This window comes from Lingula anatina, chromosome 5, assembly GCF_051362555.1.
Source record: "Lingula anatina isolate TDL-2025a chromosome 5, LinAna3.0, whole genome shotgun sequence".
Lineage (NCBI taxonomy): Eukaryota > Metazoa > Brachiopoda > Lingulata > Lingulida > Lingulidae > Lingula > Lingula anatina.
Genome location: NC_141771.1, coordinates 10,959,043 through 10,981,971, shown reverse-complemented (window position 1 = coordinate 10,981,971; position 22,929 = coordinate 10,959,043). Strand labels below are relative to the sequence as shown.

Below are 22,929 nucleotides of genomic sequence, written 5' to 3'. Positions count from 1 at the left end.
ATGCTGGATTCAATTTGCGAAGTCTGTGTAATTTGTGTAGATGTTTTGATATAATTTCGTCCTTGACGTCAAACCGCAAACTGTCTTTGATACCTAAATACATATTTACATCGATGTTGAAACTTTTGTTGGCAAAAACCGCTGCTGTTACTCGATCGTACTCCACGTTTGCTTACACGTGTTCTGAAAACGGTTAAGAACCCCAAAAATTTGAGACGTGACGTCTTTTAAAACCTGATATCAGCACTTTATTCTTTTTACAAAAACCTCAACATCATGTTTACCTGCTTTGTAAATTGGTGTAAAGTAGTCGGTTGCGCGGTAACTGCATAACTAAGACGTCAGATATCATCATGAAAAAAGTCACGGTGGACAACAAGGGTGTGAAATGAACTACAACCTGAAGCTCGTTGTCGTCAAATCACGTTCAAATCAAATTAACTCTTCGCTATCACCACTTTCCTTAGGATGATGCTAACAAATTCAGGTATAACTGATATACGAAGAGATGCTTAGAAGTGGGGTATTTTACTGAGAAAATTTGATCATGCTAAAAAGGAGACCATTGATGTGATTGATACATTTATCGATATTCCCAGTTTGTATAGCGCTCCGTCAGTCGATTTTTATGTACAATTTTTTAAACTTGATAAATTAAACTTGATAGACCTATTTTATTCATTAAGTTTGCATTACGTCAAGTGTTGTGTCACAAAATCTTTTGAATGACTTTTAACAAATTTAACCGACCAAGGTGACGGCTGGGCGTGCTCTCCGTCGCGACAGTCAGGTGGTGAAGATTTTGAACTGTGTTAGCTGAGAAAATCCAACGAAGGGTAAACATGCTCTTCACAACTGCAGCAATGGAGTTGAGTGGACAGCGCTATGATGGCTACAGTCTCTAAGGTCTGACTGGAAAATACGTCAAGAAATGAGAACGTTATTTGATTTTTGCGGGTGGGAAAATATTGGGAGTTTTACAAACTCCTAACATCCAAAAGTAATTAATTTTGGGTGTTTACTTCATATATTTCACTATTGTGCCATGTTTTGAACACTTACATGTAGAATTCTTTTCTAAACTATGCTAGTAGAGTAGGAGTAGTCAAATCGACTCAACCTCTCCTGGGACTTTGACCGTTGCTATTATAAACAATGCAAAGGAGAGTGACTTTTCACGACATTGCAACCGACAAAACAGCTGCATGTATGGTACAGGTACATGCAGTTAAATCAACTGTTGCATACCTGTATATTAACTTTACCGTTATCTTAACATCCAAAAGAGCTATATCATTAGTAACATTGCAGTACAAGTATTTACAAGTAGATTTCTGTGACAAGTAAAGACTCTGCACATTTCACATTTTTTTTATTTCAGTGCATTAGTCGGCGCAGTGAGTGGTGAAAGAAGTGATGCGGGCATACTATCTCTCTGTACCAGTAAGTACTGCGCTGCTGGTAAAAATCAACAGACTTAGAGCAACAGACTGTAAGCATTCATTTAGAATAAAACAGTTCAACACTGCATTACATGTAAAGTGGTATGTATCAGTAAATTTCGAATCTCAGTGCGCACACATAAATGACAGTGAAGTAGAGGTGTAGCAGTATACGTACAGCATAATGAGAAAAAAATTACCATAGCACTTGGATTGAAGGTAATTCTGTCAGCATCCCTGTTCTTGGTTTACGTGCACATCGATTCTTCATGTATTAGGATAGGGATTTTTAAATTGAAACCTATAAAAGCAGTGTTCCAAATTTCATTTCCTTTTTTTTTTAAATTGTTTTCAAAAAGCTAATAAAAGATCAATGTTAATAAAATAATAATAACCAATAATCTCTGAAAGCTTGATGCAAAATGGGGTAGTTCGAAAAGGGGATTTCATTAATCAGATTTATGTGCACACTACTCCAACTAGTCAGGACATCTATTATTAAACTCACACAAATCAAAATAATTTGGAATATTGAAAACATGTCTTCAAATTTAAAAGACCAGGCTTCAAAAATCTACCCCAAGGATATAATCAGAATCCAAATCGAAACCGTAATCTAATATGTTGTTCACGTTCAATGCTCTGATCAATCAAGGAGAGGCCCATAGTTTTGGTTGTAGATATTATTTGGATCTTCGGTCAACCAAAACTCGAGATAACTTTCGGCAAACTCGTCAACTGAAACAAGACCATCCCCGTTGGTGTCCATTATATCAAAGTCGTCCTTGGAGCATTCAGTTGGGATGTTAAGACTGTAATAATAAGCAGCATGTTCATCCTTGGATATGAACCCATCACCATCGATATCAATCGTATTGAACTCTGTACAAATCATAGCGTGGTGCAGCTCTTCTCGAAAGTGTTTTTCGTTCATGTATGACATAATTCCACGAATGTATTCATCCTCTGTGATACGCGTTTTGTCTCCAGCAAGATATGCCCATAGGTCAATTCTTCCATTTAACATGCGCTCAGCTCTTTCGCCTAAAAAGAATAACATTTGTCTTAAAATATAAAGTTTTTAATTATCCCTCAGGTTTTTTTAGTGAAGGAAGTTGGTGAGGTGAAAGAAAAGGGGGGGGGGTGAGTGAAAGGGGTGTGTGCAAGATATGACAGACTGACGTGACTTGTGCTTGCCAACATTTATAGTGGCATAAATAGGATTGGAAAACTCCCAACGCCACGAACGCTGGAGACAGAGAAGGCTTGTTGGGGGGGGGGGGGGGGGGGGGGGGGGAGGGAGGGGGGGGGGCTGAGAGAAAGAGAGAGTTCCGCGAGTAAATTGGCTGTCAGTTAAAGGCAGTAGAACAGTCTCCGCTTTTTGATGTTCTATCATATCTTTCTGTATGTGCACACACAACAGCAGGGGATGTACATGCATATACTTCCCAAAACATTGACAAGTGCATTGCACTGAAGGATTGCACTGAACACCATATGTTTTCTAGCACGATCTTTTAACATGCATGGTATAGAAGCATATTCACCAGTGAGGCCCACATAATCTATAAGGGTCTGAGCAGTGGACACAAAGTCATCCTTGGTGAGGTACCCATCGGCGTTGGCATCCAAACGATGGAAAACCGTTCGAATTTTACGTCTCCAGTGGTCTGATCCTGTCAACAGTGGGTAATCAGTTGGCATCTGAAAAATTGTAAAATGCCAGAAATAAGTAAGGAAATGCAAGCATAATCTTGAAATTGCATGGTTAATAAATCCTGGTTGTAATATAAATACTGCATTATGTATTTTTTAAAGTATAACATACTAGTATGTTCCTTCCTGGTGAACATGGTGTGCACCAAGAAAGTATACCCTCTACCAGGACCGCTGTTATTACCATGCGGACATTTTCCATGAGGCGACCCTGTAACATTTGGCTAGATGGAAGCAATTAAACCTGCACGAGTGCAGATGGCATTATACACGCTCTGCAGTCGTTCAGTGGGAGCTGGTCTTCGCGCCGATGTAATAAATGCTCGTCTCATTATGTCCATGGTTAAAGCAACCTGTTTCGTATTGTCTTGTCAGTCTACTGAAACAAGTCACGTGGTTTGAAAGAACACCCTGGAGTAACAAGCTATTCATAAGGGCCTATTTTGTTGTCACAGGAGATCAATTAAGTGTCCAGCCATAGGCAGTTATTCTTGCCTCTTCCGACTTTCTCAGAACCCAGACCGTATATGTGACTAAAGGAAAAACGCAGGATTTGAGGATCCTGAGCTTTGTCTGTTTATCCTGGCCTCACCAGAGCTTCTTCAATTTCTGTAGAATTTGAAGGCCCATTGCCAGTCTCTTTCTGACCTTCCTAGCATCCCCTTCGTTCTGGATTTATGCACTGAGATATGTTAAATGATTGACGCCCTTCAGTACCGTTCCGTTGACCAACGTTCTTTCCACACTGTCATTTTCTTCTTTGATTACTGGTAGCACTCTAGTTTTCTCAGCATTCGTATTCAAATCATACGCCTCATTCCTTTCTTTCGCTGCTTCAATATATATACTGTTTCAGATTTGAGATTACACGGTAAATAAATCCCTGGTTTAATATGAAAACTATATATATGTAGTTTTAAAAATAATAACATACTAGTACCTTTTTTAATCTCAAGGGTCGGTTCATCACCTCTCGCTTGGGTTGGGAAAATCTTGGAAATCCCAGGCCAAGACCATTGCGGGTAATCCATGTTTGTGAAGAGTTAATAATCTGCAATCTCCTCACTGGTTGGAAACGTATTGCCAATCTGCTTTCCGTTGGTTGTAAGACTCTGGCTATTCCTCGGAAAGCTATGATAATCCTAGACATGGTGTTTGTGGAGAAATGAGACGTGCAAGAGAATTTAAAATGCACAGGGTTCTATCCACCCCAATGAAGCCCGGAATTTTCCTCTATGTAAATGTTGAGGCTGTTATAAAAGTTAATAAACGAGGTCTTAAATAAATGAGGTCTTAACAACCTTAGCACCTTGACTTCACTGTGGATGGAATAGAGCTTTATACGGGTAGGATGATCCGAAACATACTGAACAGAAGTGTACTGAAGATTCGAAAACATAATTTCTTTTCAAATGAAACCCGGAGTCGACCTTCATTTAAAATTTAACACTGGCTTGAACGTGATATGTCTGGAAAGAATATTGAAACGTGTGTTAGGGATTATTTATCATTTCGTATTACTTTATATTATACTTTCTGCGTGACTGGAATAGAGCAGTGCCTAATAAACTCACTGGGGACATTTTTATCAGTTTCGTCTGAGGTGAGAACAAATATTGCATGTGAATAAATGAACTGGCAAAATTAAGAAAATATAATGGACATATGTGCATGCTGTAATGAATGTCCTTAACTTATAATTTTTGTACGCTTAATTCAAGCGTGGGCTACGTTTTCGTCTTACTTAAATGGATAACGCAATCTAAGGATTCCACGGTTCGTGTCAGATTTACGCAAGGTCGCGCAAAGAAAACCCAAGTCCGCATAATGGCCAGTTAAACGATTTATTCGTCGACGCTAGGTAGCTACATATTCTTAGTGAACTCTCCAACTCCTAACTCTCCGAAACTACTGTGCTCCGTACTTTGTCGCTCCCAATCTCCTCTCCTCCGTCTCCTATCCCCTCTCCCAAGGTCTCAATTCTCATCTCTTTAATGATAATCTGTTATCTATGGTCGATGCACGCAGACTTAAATTACTTATAATTGTATAATTTCTTTACCTTGTCGTTACACAAAGAAGCCGCCACATTACTGGAGTACTATTGGACCACAACCACATCATATGACCTCATAAGATATCTTTGTCGGACACGACATATTCCTGCCTTTTTTTTTCCAGAAAAAAAAATCTTATTTTTTCATTACTCATGTACCCATAAATCGTTTTAATTTTATTGAAGCAGCACTAACTGGGGTGTGGAAAAGGCAGCTAGTAGTATAAGACAATATATACAAGCCAAGACCATTGTGGGTAATCTATGTTTGTGAAGAGTTCAACATCATTCCAAATCTCCTTACTGGTTGGAAACGTGTTGCCAATCTGCTTTTTACAGGTTCAATTACTCCTACTAGTCCTTGTAAAGGTTTGATTATCCCAGACTATAGATTTGAAACTTTAAGCATCGCCTGCTCTTCATAAACCAGGATTTAACCTTTATTTAAATTCTGATGTCTTGAAATAGAATCCACCCGACCCTAGCCACGTTATTGTCATGCGTTGCATGGAAGTAAAATAAAGCAGAGTTTAAATGTTCACCCCGTGGGTTTGAAAATTCCCCAAATGCTTACGTTCGCCATCTACTGCTTTTCATAAAACCTAACATACACCTTAAAAACTATTTTACCCCCCTTAAAAATTTTCAAGCGTACTTGATGTTGACATTTACATTCAGTAGTAGAATATAAGAAGATCGTCGCTGATTGGACAGTCATTTTAAACTAAATCGACCTTTTTGAATTTAATTAAGGTTCCAATCCAAGTGCAGAGAGGGATAGATATTTAATTCGTGAGTACGAGAAAAAGGTTTATTTCCCTGGAAAATCCGTTTTGGCGGGAAAATCAAATGGAGTACATTTCCCATAAAAGTTTGCAACTCCGTTTCCAAAATAATGTATTACTTATAAAACATCAAACTGCATTTGATTTTTGACTTCTGTTACTCGATCGTGCTCCACGTTCGTTTACACGTGCATAGAGCAAAAATAACCCACAATATTTACGAAGTGACGTCTTTTAAAACCTGATATCAGCGCTTTGCTCTTTTCACAAAACCTCAAAATCATGTCGACGGTCAGGTGGTGAAGATTTTGAACTGTGTTAGCTGAGAAAATCCAGCGAGGATAAACATGCTTTTCACATCTGCAGTAATGGAGTTGACTGGACAGCTTTGCGATGGCAATAGTGGGAGAGTGGCTGCAGGCGTTGGTCTCCAAGCACTGCGCTGCTGTTAAAGAGACAACAGACTGTAAGTGTTCATTTAAAAATCACTTGGCAAATACTATAGAAATGTGTGTGTGTGTGGGGGGGGGGGGGGGGGAGGCTACCGGTAAATTCATACACAAAAATAATCATAGAAAAGGGGCGCACAAGTACAGTAGTCTACATACATCAGAGAACATGTTACTGCAGCATTGGGTTTGAAGAATATTATCATTTTCATTATAAATGTCATTATTATTCGGACTCAGCAAAAGCAAACAAAGAAATACTACTTGATGAGACCGTCAATATGAGGCCGTCATCGACCAGGGAAGAAACACACACCCCACTCGACACACACACACACACACACACATACTCACACACACACGCACGCACACACACACACGCACACTCACACATACTCACACACACACTTTGGGTCTGCACCATATACAGATTCCACCCAACACACAATGCAGTAGGCCACGAATGCGCTAGTGAGTACTGCTCAGCATACGGCACATCCAGTCCATTCAAAAAGAACAAAGTCAATCTAGCCTTATTGCCGTCAATAGAGGCCTTCCAATTTTTTTACGATTTTAATTATATATATATATATATATATATATATATATATATATATATATATATATATATAATTAATGTGTCGCTTCCCAGTTGTGCCGACCCACAGACGTTGCCGAAAATATAATATATGAATGAAACCGGAGCACTGAAAATAGCAGTGTATTTAAAGATGATAGCAAATTACTTTCTTATAACCACGTGTCAAATTTTATCATAAACGTGCAAATAAAAATATTTTATAAATTTGATTTAAAACAAGGTTTCTGTAAGAACTAATCCAATTTTCGCATACTTAATTCCCTACCTCTGTGGCCTCGTCAGCGAACAGGCCTCTTGTCTATTTATAGTACGCGACTCGTGTACATGTATAATAGAATTACATATGAAAGTTTATTGATGTGCTGAAGCTCAGGTGACAAAAAAAAAATGCCTAAGTTTCCGTAAGCTACAACAGAAACAAAAACTAAACAAAACTCTCTATCTGCAAAAATCTAATCTTACATTTCTTTTTGTACTTTGATACATGTACAAGTGAAATGAAATGTAATGGGTTCGATGTATTTGACTGTGAGTCAAATATTAAAATTTTGATATGAAATCCCATACAATTCTTTCAAAAATTTCGATTTCTAAGTGTGGTCCACAAATTTTCTGTTTCTTTTCTGATGTAAATGTGAAAGCAGAATTATGTAAATCATAGCAAGAAATCAATACATAATACGCAATTCAACTACAAGGTTCACATTCGATCTGGTTCCTGTTAATCGCACTGATCAATCACCAAGTGGCCGAAGTTTTGGTTGTAGATGTTATTTGAATCTTCGGTCAACCAAAACCCGAGAAAACTTTCGGCAAACTCGTCAATTGAAACGAGGCCATCTCCGTTGGTGTCCATTATATCAAAGTCGTCCTTGGAGCATTCAGTTGGAATGTCAAGACTGTAATAATAAGCAGCATGTTCGTCCTTGGATATGAACCCATCACCATCAATATCCATTGTACTGAACTCCGTACAAATTAAAGTGCGGTACATCTCTTGTCGGAAAAACACTCCATTCAATAATGCCAGATTGTTCCTCCAGTGTTCTTCTGCATTGAGACGTGTTTTGTCTCCAGCAATTGCTGCCCAGAGTTCAAGGCGTCCCTTTAAAATGCGCTCAGCTCTTTCCCCTAAAAAGGATTAAATGTGTTCCAAATAACCACGAGTTCACATACTGGACTTCAAAATATTATGCCAATATTTTTGGCAGTATAAATAGTTTTGGAAAGTTTCACACGAACGCCACACGCCACAAGAGAAATGTCATTTTGGGATCTTAATAAAGCGTTAATATACAGCTAAGTTCTAGCCCCCCCCCCCCCCAAAAAAAAAAAAAAAAAAAAAAAAAAAAAAAATCCCTTAAGTTCTTAAAGACAGTCTCAGTGGGTTAGATTAATGTATAGAAGCAGGTTCTATGTAAAACTTTGATCAGATTTGTATTTTGTGAGATTGTTTATTATTATATTAATAAGTCTGAGTCACAAAAGTCCTGTTAAGACAACTAGAATAAAGAATTAGAAAACGAAAACTATTTATCATGATTTCGGAGCACAGCCAGAAGTACTTCCGGCTCAAGGTCACGACCTCGATTTTCCCACGCTTACGACCAATCACAGCAGGCTTCAGTCAGAATGAGATAGACGTCACGACTACACAGCGAAACTTGTCAGACATGTAAGTGCCGCCTGTCCATCTTTTCGGTACATGTACCGATCAAAAACAGAAAACGTAAAGCCCAAAACGCTCTTATACACGTAACCAACTTTGTATGAGCACAAATATTGTCATTTATTGTGAACAGGATAATATGATAATCAGATACACTTGAGACCTGTGAAGCGCATACTCACGTGTCGAGGAGTAGTTTCGCCATTGCCTCGTATGTTAGTCCTAACTCAGCTTTAAGTGTCCTCCACCGCCCCACCTCCCTCCCAACATACACAGTCTGAGTGCTTCTTCGTCTGTCTCTAATTTTCTTTCGTATCTTTCGAACTGGAGTGGCTATTTTCTTTTGTCCCCTTTTGTCGCTCTCCTCTTCAGACTTGACGCGCGTCTGAGCCACGTTTGCTGTTTTGGCGCCAAATAGTAACATCCGGGTCTCAGCCGTAGTACTTCATTCATAGTAAACCGCGAGACTTAGCGAGAAATTGCGCGTTCTGAAGCCGTACTGTGAGGTGGTAGCTGAGTATTTAAGACGAGTCGTCTTTTATTATTTAATGGAACTTAAAAACGGTATTAGGTAGCTTCATTTTCTGAACGGTTTTGGATAGGATATACCTTGGTCATGATGGGGAAATTGGTGAGATTTCCAGGAAAATTCATTTTCGTGCTATTTTAAGGGTTTAACGCGCTGAGACTGTCTTTAAGTTAAGTTCTCTGGCTAAGAACTTAACTACCAAGGTTACATGGTCATATGGGCACATCTTATCCTATCAGGAGCAGTGTAACATCATGGAATTCCAAGTCGACTAATCGTGGGTACTGACCTAATTTTTTTTTTGAAACTGCTGCTCACCCCCAAACAGTTTTAAAAGCCTACAGCTCTGCTCAAACATCAACCTCATACACTGTAATCTAATTGTACTCACCAGTAAGGCTCAGGTGATCTATTAGGGTCTGAGCAGTAGACACATAGTCTTCTTTGGTAAGGTACCCATCGGCGTTGGCATCCATACGCTGGAAAACCGTTCGAGCTTTTCGTCTCCAGTGTTCTGATCCAGTCAGCAGTGGGTAATCGGTGGGCATCTGAAACGTTAGACATAGATGTTAGACATAGAGCAGGCATAGGCAAATGGACGTGATAATACCTTAATAAGTATACGTTCATTCAACGCTAAGAAACTGGTATCATATTAAGAAAAAGAAAATGGGACTTATCATTAAGGATTCTAGGACAATTCCCCCCGGACAATTCCCCCCCCGAACTATTCCCCCCGGACAATCCCCCCCTAGACAACCCCCCCCCCGGACGATTCCCCCCCCCCAAGAAATATCTATTTATACAGAAAAATAATGTAAAAAGTGTAAAGTTTAAAACATGTCATCCATTTTATTAATATTTTAGTGTGATAATGCAACATCATCATGAACAAAAATTATTTTATAACAAAGTCCTTTTTCATTTAGTACTAGTACTGAAAGTTTTATTAAACATCTAATCAAAGTATAACCACCTATCCTTCAGGTAAAGTTTGGGTAAACAGATAAACAGGTAAACAGATATTTTATGAATATTTTATTGTGGTGGGTAGTGAGTAGGTGGGTAGTGGTCAAGCAATTAAAAGTGACAAATAATCAAATGGATGCCTGGATAAGCGAGAAAATCTGTTTACCCCACCTCTCCCTAGAGATGCACCTTGATTCAAGACTTAATCAAGGGGGGGGGGGGGACAGTAATTAAGCAATTTTTTAACTTTTAAAAAAGTAACAGTTAATTTATCAAAGAGTCACCTGGATGAGTGAGATCATCTGTTTATCCCACCTTAACTAGAGATGTACTTTGATCAGATTTTAAACAAAATGTTCTGTACTTATATCACTAAAATTTTCTGTACTTGTACTACATGAAAATAATTTAATGAATATTATCTATCCTCGAGTTGCATCATCAAACTGAGATATATTCATAAAATGGATGAAAAGATTTGAACTTTGTACTCTTTACTTTATATTTTGTATATAAATATATCTTCTTTCGGGGGGAATCGTCCGGGGGGGGGGGATTGTCCTTGGGGGGAATTGTCCGGGGGGAATAGTCCGGGGGGGAATTGTCCGGGGGGAAATTGTCCTGATACCATCATTAAGATGATAAACTTACCCTACCTTCTTTAATCTCAACGGTCGGTTTACCATCCCTCGCTTGGGTTGGGAAATTCTCGGTAACCCCAGGCCAAGACCACTGTGGGCAATCCATGTTTGTGAAGAGTTCAACATCTTTCCAAATCTCCTAACTGGTTGGAAAAGTATTGCTAGTCTTCTTTCTGCAGGTCGCATGACTCCTGCTAGTCCTTGTAAAGGTCTGATGATCCTAAACATGCTGAAAGCCGAGGTACCTGCAGCAGACGTATTATAGATTTGATAACGTACGTATCGTCTGGTGAATATAAACCACGATTTAACCTTTATTCAAATTTTGATGTCTTATACGTGACAAGAATGACAAAAAAAAAATCAGAATTTATCCGACCCTAGCCACCTTATTGTGTCATACGTTGCACGGAAGTGAAATAAAGCAGAGTTTAAAGGCTCACTCCATGGGTTTGAAAATTCCCCAAATGCGTATTTTTGCCGTCCATTGCTTTTTATAAAACATAACATACATCTTAAAACGATTTAAACCCTCTTAAGTAATTTTTTTCTTGGGCGTTCTTGATGTTGACAGGAGCATATAAGAAAATGGTATCTGGTTATAATGACTGGCAAGTCATTTTAAACTAAATCAACTTTTATGAATTTGATTAAGGGTCAAATCCAAGTGTAGAGAGGGATAGATAAATGGTTCGTGAGTACGAGAAAAATGAATGCTTATTTCCAGGGAAAATCCATTTTGGCGGGAAAATCCAATGTAGTTGCTCTTTAAGTGTAATGCTTCTAGATATGGTGAACATATATAGGCATGCATATAAAGAGTAGAAAATTAAACGTACTTCACCCCGGCTCAAATGTCGCAACGAATTTGACCTTCATTCAAATTTCAACAGTAAAGGGATGCATGTAGAGACATTACTATATGACTTAATACGTGTTATACTTTTAACGTGAATGGTATGAAGCGGTGCTCAATAAAATATTAGTAATTTATTTTTCTTTTTTACTGAACGGCCATGATATGGATGTGGAAGCAAAGCGACCTTTGGCAATCAGTTGACAATGAAATAATATGCACTGAGCTATTTGCCTGACGGGTGAAGAATTCTATATTATAAATGGCCAGACGGATAGACTGATAGCTTAAGTGCGGGTACCTGAACAACAAATCATTCAGTACTGTACACAGTACACCTTCCTCAATACTTTGGTTATATGTGATGGGGGTGGGGAAGTTTGTAAAATGCCTTTTTTACAAATTTAGAACGAAGGATGAGAATGTGCAATATATGAAAAGAGGCTTATATATATTAAAAGTAAAAACGTTTTACCTGTACGAGTAATATTATATATAATAAAAAGAAAAAAAGAACAGCAACTTTTTTGCCCCGACCGGTTTCTTTCTTTCTTCAGGGGGTTTTGTTTATTTGTTACTAGGTGATGTCATAAAGGCTAAAATGTGACGTCTGTAACAATGGGTGTTTAATTGTTACTTTTACCAATGCTTTTATCTATTCAATGTAGGTTTATACTTATTAATGAATAGATTTTCTTTCATTTCCCTTTCTGTTATATATATGACCTATCCTTTATTAAAGACCAACGAAATGATTAAAAATTATCACTCGTTGGAGAACAAAACAAAACAAACTAATTTACACTTGAGCTTTTTCATCCATACACTGGGAAATCGTTTGAATTCTTGTATCATCTGCTCTGAACCTGGTCACAGCGGGTAATAGGGGGCACCTGTGACGTGTTGCTAGGGAGAGCAGAAATAGGCAAAGGAATGTAAACATATAGATATGACCTTACTCAGTTTTATTATCATCATTATTATTACTTTTATGCCGCGGTACACCACAAATGAAAAATGGACCACCGTACAACATGGATACTGAACCTATACTTGCAACTTAGGAGAAAATAAAAGGTGGTTGAATATACCAAACTAGTGTACAATATACCAGTACTACAATTATAAGTTTCTACTTATCTCAGTGAATATATGTACGGGTAATGTAGAGGATATAATGCTAACTGCCTGTTAAATGGATATTTAACTCACTAAAGTACCGAGAAAAAACGATGCATGTATACGTGTACAGAGGAAATGGAAACAAAACACGAGGAAGTGAAATACTATACCATTTTCGGTACTATAAGCTATTACAGGAGTTTGTAACGCTACTTACCAGTTTAAAAAGGGTTTTTAACTACTCTTCAAAGGCATACCGCCTCTGATCCAACTCATCAGATGTAACGTTCCTGCATGACTATTTCTCTTTCTATTAACATAATTTCTTTTGAGCGCAAAAATCATATATATTGTGAAGGGTATGAGTATTTTGAACATCAACAGATTTTTTATTTCATGTTATTAATAAACACAATGTGATACTCAGTCATTTTAAGGACCCACGAATTCATTGTTTTTCCTGTTTGGGTCTTATTCCCCTAGCCAAAAATCACAAAGGGATTGTCCAAACTCTTCCATGGTGATGAGGCCATCTTTGTTACTGTCAATGAGAGCAAAGATCTTCTTTGATTGATCTGGCGGGATGTTTAAACTTTCGCAAAAAATAGCGTGTTCCTTGGAAGAAATCAGACCATCACCATCTGTATCCATAGTGTTGAATTCCACGGAAATAATATGCGACATAATCTCTTGCCTGGCTTTTATGTCGTTAAAGGCTAAGATACGGTTCTGAACAAATTCTTCAAACGATATCTCTTCTGCAATTTCGCCTTTTGCATTCTTACCCATCGATGTCTCCCAGATGTACAGACGCAGTTTTAACACATCTTTTAGTTTGTCTTCTGAAGAAAAAAAATGAAAATTGTGTGTATGTGTTTGAGAGAGAGAGAGAGAGAGAGAGAGAGAAAGAGAGAGAGATGGGAGGAGGGGGGAGGGAAGCAATTGGCATTGAAATCGACATTGTAGGTATAAAGGGATAACAATTATCTGGAACATACAAATCTACAGCATACCGTTGGTAATTGTAAATTATAGCAGGGGTAATTATCTGAATATTTACCTTTAAGATTCAAATGTTGTATAGATCGCTTCGCACTCAATACCATGTCTTTGCGAGAAAGGATTCCATCTTTGTTTGGGTCTAATGACATGAATACTGATCGCATTTTTCGTTTCCAGTGTTCTGAGCCGGTCAGCAATGGATACTCAGCAGGCATCTGAAATTGTTTTCCTATAAGTTATCAAGTTTAAAAGGCACACAATCTACTATCTGCAGGTTGCGTAGCTTAATGTTTTAACATTAAAATCAATATAACAATAGCATATTAATACCTTCTGTACTCTCAATGGTATGTTTACAAGTCCTCGCGAGGGTTGAGAAAATCTTGGAAATCTCAGCTCAAAACCATTACGACAAATCCAGGACGGCGATGAATAATTGGTCTTCCCCAATCTCCTTTCTGGTTGAAAAGGTATTGCTAATCTGCTTTCTACAGGCCGCATTCTTGTTGCTAATCTCCGGATAGGTATGGTGATCCTGGACATGGTGAATACAGAGCAGAGAGGCGTACCACTATGATAGATATGAAAACGCAACATGAACTCAAATTTGACCCGATGTTACCTTAAAGGGATAATAACTCGTCGTTTCGGCCAAAAAATGAATTTTCCTGGAGTAAACAAGAATTTTCGCATACTCCCCAATGGTTAACGAATCCATTTTTACATTGAAAGTAAGTCCCTGTTTTTTTTCTAAAATGTTTGTTTTTTTGTTAAAATCTCTTAAGAGATTTTAACAGAGTATAGCCATCAATGGAGGTCACGTGGTCTAAAGACAAGCTCAGATATCAGGATAATAGCTATAACTGCCGTTTTTGTGGTAAAACAGAATATATTATACTTCCATGAGTTATTCACAATGTTTTTATTGTAAAATATAGATCTCATACGAAGAGTTATTATCCCTTTAATTCATATTGTACAGAGAGTGTCCTAAATGTGTCAAACCTGAATAAGAGAAATGAGGTCTCATTGGGTCAACGTACCTGTAAATAGCTTACTGCGGCGCTTTATTTACTATAGTGTCCAGTGCTCAGTTACAGTGTACTGTTCCAAGATAAGTATACCACAGGTCACTCAGTCTGCTCTATCTATATACCGCTATTTGAAGTGTAGCCCTTAATTCAACGAGAGCAATAAAGGCAGTAGTGTCCTAAACTTCAATCTTCCATTTGACTTTTGATACATCCACAGGAACAGGACTTGCTTTACCCAGACCATAAAAACATGATTTTTACACACGAGATTACATACATTACTATGGAAAGCAAATGCTTAACTGAAACCATACATATAAAAGTTATATCTTTATTCAGAATATGACAATGTACCTGGGTCACACAATAGAAAATCAGTAAAAATATGCAATATATCCATGTGACTTGAATGGCTGGGGTACTTGCATTAAAGTGACCGTCAGATTAATATGGTAGACTTACAATGTTGAAGTCATTTTTCTTTCAACTTTAATAGGTAAATATCCCCTTTTCAACTGCTGTAAATGTCACTTAGAAGTAAAATGGGACGTAAGGCCCGCAAGGGGACCTACCACAAGTATTTAACCTCATCTGTACAATGCTTTGAGACGTATATATATATATATATATATATATATATATATATATATATATATATATATATATATATATATATATATATATATATAGTAAACCATCAACATTTAAATGTCAAAGGGCGTGCAGCAAACCACTCATCCAGTGCATTCTCTATTTAAGGTCACAACATATTTTCCCCTCCACATCCGTATGCTTTGTCAAGTATAACAGCAGTGGCTTTACAAATAGGTGTTTACTTTACTTTACAAAGATACGTATAGTTTGAAATTCGAGTTCTGTTAAGAATCCCATTTGTGGATCTAACCCGGCGTGACACAAATGGTAGTACTAAAAACGGACGTCTGGGGTCCCATGTGATTAGTACAGATTAGGGTTAGTACGAGTTTATCGGAGTTACTACTGCCCTCTACCAGGGCCACAGATTGACTTTTCACAGGATATTCACAGATGTGTTAAGATAAATAGACGGTCATTACTATCTCTGGTCTTTCCCATTTTTCCGTATATAATCTGCCACCCTAGTAGAGGGTAGGTTACTACAGTATATGAGACGAAAGTCGCCTGTATAAAGTAGGCTACTGGTAATGGGGCACGGACAACGGTTCATTGCAAACTAGCATTCCTGTCACACAAAACAATGCCACTTAACACTTGAGAGAATAAACAATAACCAAAACCCATTTTCAATTTTAGGTGCTGGCAAGATATAATTTCAAATCACAAAAAGACGATCAGAAAAGGGAAGGGGGTGGAGGGAAGGCAAACCACAGAATAAGAGTTAGAAGGAATGAACGTTTGAAAGCAGTATTTTTATTATACTTTTTGAATATCAGCTGTCCATCAATTTTAACGTGTCATATTTTAAAGGGATAATAACTCTTCGTTTCGGCCAAAAAATGAATTTTCCTAGAGTAAACAGCAATATTCCCATACTTACCAATGGTTAATGAATCCATTTTTACATTCAAAGTTAGTCCCTGTTTTTTTTTCTAAAAAGTTTGTTTTTTTTTTGTTTTTTGTCGAGTATAGCCATCAATGGAGGTTACGTGGTCTAAATACAAGCTCAAATATCAGAATAATAGCTTTAACTGCCGTTTTTGTGGTAAAACAGAATATATTATATTTCTATGAGTTATTCACAATGTTTTTATTGTGAAATATAGATCTCATACGGAGAGTTATTATCCCTTTAACCTTAACATATTTCAGAATGATTTCACTTTGTGTGTTTCGATTCTTTAACTGGGTTCCCATACCTTGATCCATCTAACAAGATCGATCCATCTCCAAGGGGTTTTCTCGCTAAATTGTTTTCAGCTAAAGCGACTTAGATGTCTGGCACGCTTACTGAAGCTGTTAAACGATAATTAATTAACCCCTAGCAGCCTTAGTAGGCGTGACAGACATCTAAGCCGCTTAAGTTGATATCAATTTAGCCGGAATCCCCTTGGAGATAGATCGATCCACAGTTAGTACGATAGGGTCTGGGAATGGTCCTATGCGTGTCTTCAATTCCATTCATCCTGAAGTCGTAATAAAACAAATACCCTATATCACAGGCATTTTCCTAAACTAAATGTTTTACCTCAGTTCTCTCATCTAACAATCTTATTCATACATATGGCCCATCCACTTTCAGACAGATAACAGTAAATATAAGGGGTTATATTCTTGGCTCTGTCTGTTTGCCTGTAGCAACGTTATACAAAATGCAATTTTGGTAAAATGTTGGAAATTGTCGTCGGATGTGCAAGCGCAAAAAATTCGTGGTAACCACATACTTAAAGTCATAATAACTCTTCGTTTTGGTCAAAAATACGATTTTCCTGGAAAAAACGGCAATTTTCCCGTACTTACCAATGGTCAACGACCCCATTCCTGAATTCAAAGTTAATCCAGGGTTTTTTTCCTAAACGTAGGGTCGGTTTACCACTCCTCGGGTTGGTTGATAAAATCTCGGAAATCCCAGGTGTAGCCCGTTGCGGGATATCCATGTTTGAGATAAGTCGATAAGCTTTATCAGTTTCCTTACTGGTTGGCAACATACAGCTAACTTGCCTTCTGCAGGTCCCATGAATCTGGCTAACCCTCGGATAGGTATGATAATCCTAGACATGGTGAACACCGAGAAAGCTGACGTACATGTACTAGAGATTTCAAAATGAACCATCTGCTTAAATCTTACCCTGATTTTACCTGTATTAAAAGTTGGCGAGTGCCATAAAAGTTACCAGGCTTGAAAAAATTTTTGAAAGAAATGACAGCCGAACGACCTTTTTTTATAAAGTAATGCTTTAAACGTGGATTCAACACAGTGGTGCCTGCTGGAGCATGCACTCGTGCCCTTTAAAACTGTGGGCAAAGTGAATAAAAATGCAAACATCCAGTAATTGCATATAACCGTACTTCTCGCGCACGCGTGCCAATGAAACAACAAGCAAACGAATAATTAATTCTCTTCCCCAGTCCCCTTACTGGGCGGAAAAGTGTTACTAATCTGCTTTTATTTCTGTAGGCCGCACAACAGTACATGCCCAAAGCTTGTCTATGTGACATGGAGCTAAATTGATCTGCTGTGAGCTATATATACCATGAGGCCGTACAAGTAGGATGTAATAGAGAGGTGCTTCGTAAACCATTTACCGGGGAAATAATTTTTCTCTTTTGTCTGGAAATGAGGAGAGATAATGCATGTGAAATTACAAAGTAAAACAATACGAAGCACATTTTAATTCTCTCTCTCTCTCTCTCTCTCTCTCTCTCTCTCACACACACACACACACACACTCAAGCGCGTGAATCGATGGATAAGGATAAGCATGACGTCAGTAAATTTATTTCTTTGGGACGGTCGAACACAAATCTCCAATTTTCTGGTTTAATTCGTTTGCTTTTCTCAATTTTTTTTTCTTTTGCTTTTCATTTAAAAGAGGGCATGAATATATGTATTTCAATTTTATATTTTATTTTATATTACTTTCATTACTTTTTTTTACTATGTATCGCCGGGACGTCAGGTAATACCGACTCCGGACTGTACATGTAGACTCTGATGATGATCTCGGTACACCCATACCCCCCTGAGCGCGAAGCGGACTTCAGGTGCTACATGTACTACCGGGTAGACAGCCTGTCGTCATTGATTACTGTTCAGCTTTTCCAAAAGTAAGGAGTGTTTTTTTACACGAATAAAAGTTATGTACCGCTATACTTAGCTTTCTTCGTCTCAAACGCGGAAACTGCGCTATCACAAACTAAGGCCAGTTTAACTTCCACAGAAAATATTCGAGTTTGTGTATTTTTGATTGAAATCAATCATACACTCCATTACCATTTTGTACTTACCAGCTATGGGGGGGCGGGACACAAGGAAAGAACACAGTGGAAAAGTACAATATTACTAAATGTGTAATATGTGGAGCAAATGGATGGAAGATGCATTTGGTTTGGTCTCTTTTTGCTTGAAATACTGTAAATACTGCTTTTTATTATTATTTTTCTTTTTTTTTTTTTTTTTTTTTTTTGGGGGGGGGGGAGTTAGGGGGACATCTGGAACAAAGGGATGAAAGCACAAATCAATTTTTTTGTTGAGGTCGGCGTTTGCCGTACCTATGTATACATGCATGAATGTGTGTCATGTCAATGTTATGGCTGCAAAATCATATATATTATATAATAAATATAAAATTTGCACATTTGAAAATGCTTCTATAATGCTATTAATCTACCGCATAAATGCTAATCTGCACAACCCTTTTTTTTATTACCACAAACATGCTCCACACCACTGCGTCACTAATGCTCAAATTCTACATTGTACCTTGATAATACTGTATTTTCGTGCGAGAAACGTTTAAAAATACATTATGCGGTGTTGCTTATTCTTGCTTCAGTGAGCAGATAATATTAAACCGGTGTGGGTAGCTACTGTATTTAAATAGTTTAATATAATGGGAAATACATTATGCAGCATTGGCCCAAATTCAGAATAGGCCAAGTGTTGTTTGGCTAAGCACGTCCGAAATCCAGCTAAGGTAAGGTAAGTGAATCCCGAAGAATGAAAATTCACATTCATTTTATCAAATTTTCTTACAATTGAATTCGATCATATTTCCTCGTGTCCTTCGGCATTCCACCTACTTTCATTTAAGATAATGAAATTTTAACAGCACAGTCAGCGCTGTTACCCTTGGCTCAAAAACAGATGTGTATTCACTTTGATACTACAACTGTATACCAATGTCGGCAATATGGTTATTATTTCTCTTCCGACAAGCATATTATACTTAACACACCATTTTAAAACATAACGGTTTCCATATTGAAATTAAGTCAAATTTTGTACAAATAAATGTATTTCAGATGCCCGTTGAGTATCCACCGCTGACTGGCTCGGAACACTGGAAACGCAAAATGCGCACCGTATTCAGGGCCTTAGATTCTAACCATGATGGGCGTCTTTCCAGAGAAGACATGGTTTCGAGTGGGAAGCGCGCAGCACAATATCTGGGTCTAAATGGTAGTTTTTCATATAATTTCAAACAGGAATTCAAATTCTTTTATTATATTCTCTTTAGTTTAAAAGAATAAATTGTCACCGGTTAAGGCGCCATAAATGCCAAATGTTGCATTACATCTCTCTCTTTTTCAAAAATAATCCTTTATTTTTTCAGAGGACCAAACTGAAGCTATTGTGAAACTGCGCTTGCATATCTGGAAGACAGCGATCGAAAAGAACCCAAAAGGTGAAACGGCCGAAGAGGTAACATTCGATGCGTTTGTACAGAATCGTATCCTGGCCTTCAACGACATGAAAGCCCGACAAGAGCTGTTCTCTCGAGTCATTTCCGTGGAATTCAACACCATGGATACAGATGGCGATGGCAAGATTTCTCCCAAGGAACACGCTGCTTATTTCCATAGTTTAAACATCCCCACGGAGCACTCGAAGAAGATCTTCGATGTCATGGACACCAACAAAAATGGCTACATCTCCGTTAAAGAGTTCGGCGAGGCGCATCGCGATTTTTGGCTGGGGGAAGACCCAAACAGCAAATACAATGAGTTCCTCGGTCCTTTGGTTGACTGAATATTAAGTGATTTAGTAACCACTAAAAATGAATAACAGTTAAATACAAACAAATACGATTTCAAAGAAAACATACGGTAACAATTGCCTTTTTGGTGATGCTATATTGACACACGTCAATCACGTGACAGCTCAGACAGAATTACAGTAAATGTAAGAATAAAAAACGCTCCGTATTAACCCGTATGTATCAATTAAATATGTATATGAATAAGGCTTATCACATGTGAGTTAGCTCAAAGGTTTTCAATATTAAATGCCGTCTTATTTCTTGACGCCGAAAAACGATTACAATACCTGTTTATGTTCCAATTCGAGTGATGCAATAGGTAATGTGTCTTTGTATCGAGACATTGCAGTTTTACATGAGATTGACCGATTAAACCAAATATGGGATATTATAGTGCAGAGCTGTTTCTCATGATCTCAAACTTCACGTTTTTTTATGATACAATTTTTTGTGATACAAATTCTGCTTAAATAAAAAACAAAAAAAAAAAACCTCTTAAATGTCATTGCTTCTTTATTTTATCCTTTCAATATATGAGCTTTTGTAATAATGGATTGAAGGACTCGGATTTTTCTGTGCATGTTGTCACGTATTTTTCAGTGTGTGTATGGCTGTTTAAGAGAGTATGTGTGAGGTTAACCGCAGTGTGCAATCTAAAAGTTTGACATAAAATGGCGTTTTTTTTCTCTTGACACCAAGAAACGATCATCAAAACCTGTTTATAATGTTTCAGTTTGCGTGATAGTCTGTAAGGTGTCCCTTGTCATCTTTCAAAACCATTTTCTATCCATGACAAAAAATGGTTTAACCTTACTAAATAGCGTCATTGTCTGTGGGAAGGTGAATGACAAGGAAAATGAAGTTAACGGAGCCAAAAGTAATAACTTAGGGATGTTTGGAGTTTATAACACTTCAGATATTTTATACTCGCTAAATGGAATAGCATGCTCATTTCTCAACCTATATTCTGGAAATCTGTCCCTCCATCGAGCTAATGTTAGCATGGCACGGCACTGAACGAATGAAACAAGTTCGCGAAAAAATAGATATTAGTGTAGAGCTGTTTGCGAAGAATTTCAAGGTGTTTTGATCATGTATACCCTTTTAAATCCTGCTTACGTCTTAATTTCACAGAAAGACGAAATTTTGTTAATCAGAATTCTCTTTCTATAAATATACTTTTTGTTCGGTTGATTCTCGGTTTTGCAACCTTCTGTCGTCTGCTAATGTGAGGTATTTTTGTGCGATGTTTCGCATTGGCCGTTTGAAGTTAGAGTCTTCTATTGTATTTTGATCTGTTTGAGCCCCTGATGAGGCCTCCGGGCCGAAACGGCTGTAGGGTCTTATATTTGTCATAATGGTTTTATTTATGTGTAATGATTTAAAGAATTAGTTTTAAAGAAAAGCAATATACACTCCAAGCATGAGTGTGATATCTGCAATCATATTGATTTAGGTGGTATAAAAATAGTTCAAACGAGATACAGACAGACATATCTATGGAATGTAATTGGTAACTATTGACGATACCAAAGAAATTCCATTCCAGTTTCATGTAGTGATTATTACTTAATTAGTTCTGAATTAAAAATATAGAAAGAGGAAAATATGCTAAAAGAATGTATCAAAACATAAGGGAGATCGAAGAATAAATAGAAATGATCTGCTCGGAATATACAGTGTGCCACCCTTTAAAGGAAAATTGTGACCATAGTATACGTAACAAAATGTGACGTGTAAAATGGAAACTTGATCTGGGCCCGGTTGCACCAACAGGGCGTAAATTTACTCGGCTACGACTGTCTTAAACCGCAACGCCTAGCGTCCGTGCGCCAGGTTTACTCTCCCTGCTTACGCCCGTTGCACCAAGACAAAAACTGATCGTCGCAACTACGCCCGAGTAACGCTCCGTTGCGTCACTGGCCAACAATACGTGGATGGTATAATTGGGCAAATGAGGAGTTCTCAGCTGCAGTCACAATGGAATGATAACATAAGTAAACACAAAAAGAGCATTTCAGTGACGGAGAAATTCATGAGCTAAATTATTCCAATTAGAAACAAGAACGTTAAAATACGTTAACTTTGCTGTTGCCTTGGATATATAGCAATAAAATCGTAAATATATTCCGAATCAAAATATTATTATAGTGTGCTATGTATGCTATTATAGTATGCTGTTGTAAATGAGAAAAACGCGTTGGAGGCAGTACGTATTTCTTTTAATGGATTTGAACACCTTCACATTTGTAATCGAAACTATTGAGTCTGAAAATAATGCAAAAAAGCCAGCATTGCCTTCTTTTTATAATTTTACAACAGAGCCCACAATTTCATGACCTTTTTTATCTATGGTTAC

At 37.7% G+C, this 22,929-nt stretch overlaps 4 protein-coding genes across 6 annotated transcripts; 1 reads left to right on the top strand and 3 right to left on the bottom strand.

Annotated features, from left to right (window-relative positions):
* Positions 1-1,295: 1,295 nt before the first annotated feature.
* Positions 1,296-4,399, bottom strand: LOC106165198 (uncharacterized). Its single transcript, XM_087013805.1, has 3 exons — positions 4,099-4,399; positions 2,990-3,146; positions 1,296-2,486 (listed from the first exon to the last, which is right to left on the bottom strand). Exons 1-3 carry the CDS (start codon positions 4,306-4,308, stop codon positions 2,089-2,091), a joined length of 765 nt encoding a protein of 254 aa, XP_086869931.1. The 5' UTR covers positions 4,309-4,399; the 3' UTR covers positions 1,296-2,088.
* Positions 4,400-6,285: 1,886 nt separating this feature from the next.
* LOC106165212 (sarcoplasmic calcium-binding protein) lies at positions 6,286-21,051 on the top strand. 3 transcript variants are annotated; one of them, XM_087012403.1, is made up of 3 exons: positions 6,286-6,465; positions 19,834-19,990; positions 20,145-21,051. In XM_087012403.1, the coding sequence occupies exons 2-3, from the start codon at positions 19,834-19,836 to the stop codon at positions 20,558-20,560; spliced, it is 573 nt and encodes a 190-aa protein (XP_086868529.1). In that variant the 5' UTR covers positions 6,286-6,465; the 3' UTR covers positions 20,561-21,051. The 3 variants fall into 3 exon arrangements, with proteins under 3 accessions (XP_086868529.1, XP_013398779.2, XP_023933322.2); XM_013543325.3 differs by lacking the exon at positions 6,286-6,465 and adding an exon at positions 19,380-19,510; XM_024077554.2 differs by lacking the exon at positions 6,286-6,465 and adding an exon at positions 19,409-19,505.
* LOC106165197 (uncharacterized) lies at positions 7,475-11,496 on the bottom strand. Its single transcript, XM_087013618.1, has 3 exons — positions 10,873-11,496; positions 9,639-9,795; positions 7,475-8,180 (listed from the first exon to the last, which is right to left on the bottom strand). The coding sequence occupies exons 1-3, from the start codon at positions 11,083-11,085 to the stop codon at positions 7,771-7,773; spliced, it is 780 nt and encodes a 259-aa protein (XP_086869744.1). The 5' UTR covers positions 11,086-11,496; the 3' UTR covers positions 7,475-7,770.
* LOC106165221 (uncharacterized) lies at positions 12,212-14,758 on the bottom strand. Its single transcript, XM_013543332.2, has 3 exons — positions 14,168-14,758; positions 13,896-14,052; positions 12,212-13,677 (listed from the first exon to the last, which is right to left on the bottom strand). Exons 1-3 carry the CDS (start codon positions 14,432-14,434, stop codon positions 13,307-13,309), a joined length of 795 nt encoding a protein of 264 aa, XP_013398786.2. The 5' UTR covers positions 14,435-14,758; the 3' UTR covers positions 12,212-13,306.
* Positions 21,052-22,929: the final 1,878 nt, after the last annotated feature.

Excerpts from the sequence above, each read along its gene's own strand:
- LOC106165198 (XM_087013805.1), bottom strand. The coding sequence starts at position 4,308 with ATGTCTAGGATTATCATAGCTTTCCGAGGAATAGCCAGAGTCTTACAA. Across the intron at positions 3,147-4,098 it reads GACCCTTGAGATTAAAAAAG|ATGCCAACTGATTACCCACT; the intron begins GTACTAGTATGT and ends ACAATTTTTCAG. Across the intron at positions 2,487-2,989 it reads AGATTATGTGGGCCTCACTG|GCGAAAGAGCTGAGCGCATG; the intron begins GTGAATATGCTT and ends TATTCTTTTTAG.
- LOC106165197 (XM_087013618.1), bottom strand. The coding sequence starts at position 11,085 with ATGTTTAGGATCATCAGACCTTTACAAGGACTAGCAGGAGTCATGCGA. Across the intron at positions 9,796-10,872 it reads GACCGTTGAGATTAAAGAAG|ATGCCCACCGATTACCCACT; the intron begins GTAGGGTAAGTT and ends CTAACGTTTCAG. Across the intron at positions 8,181-9,638 it reads AGATCACCTGAGCCTTACTG|GGGAAAGAGCTGAGCGCATT; the intron begins GTGAGTACAATT and ends AATCCTTTTTAG.
- LOC106165221 (XM_013543332.2), bottom strand. The coding sequence starts at position 14,434 with ATGTTGCGTTTTCATATCTATCATAGTGGTACGCCTCTCTGCTCTGTA. Across the intron at positions 14,053-14,167 it reads TACCATTGAGAGTACAGAAG|ATGCCTGCTGAGTATCCATT; the intron begins GTATTAATATGC and ends AAACAATTTCAG. Across the intron at positions 13,678-13,895 it reads ACAACATTTGAATCTTAAAG|AAGACAAACTAAAAGATGTG; the intron begins GTAAATATTCAG and ends TTTTTTCTTCAG.
- LOC106165212 (XM_087012403.1), top strand. The coding sequence starts at position 19,834 with ATGCCCGTTGAGTATCCACCGCTGACTGGCTCGGAACACTGGAAACGC. Across the intron at positions 19,991-20,144 it reads ACAATATCTGGGTCTAAATG|AGGACCAAACTGAAGCTATT; the intron begins GTAGTTTTTCAT and ends TTATTTTTTCAG.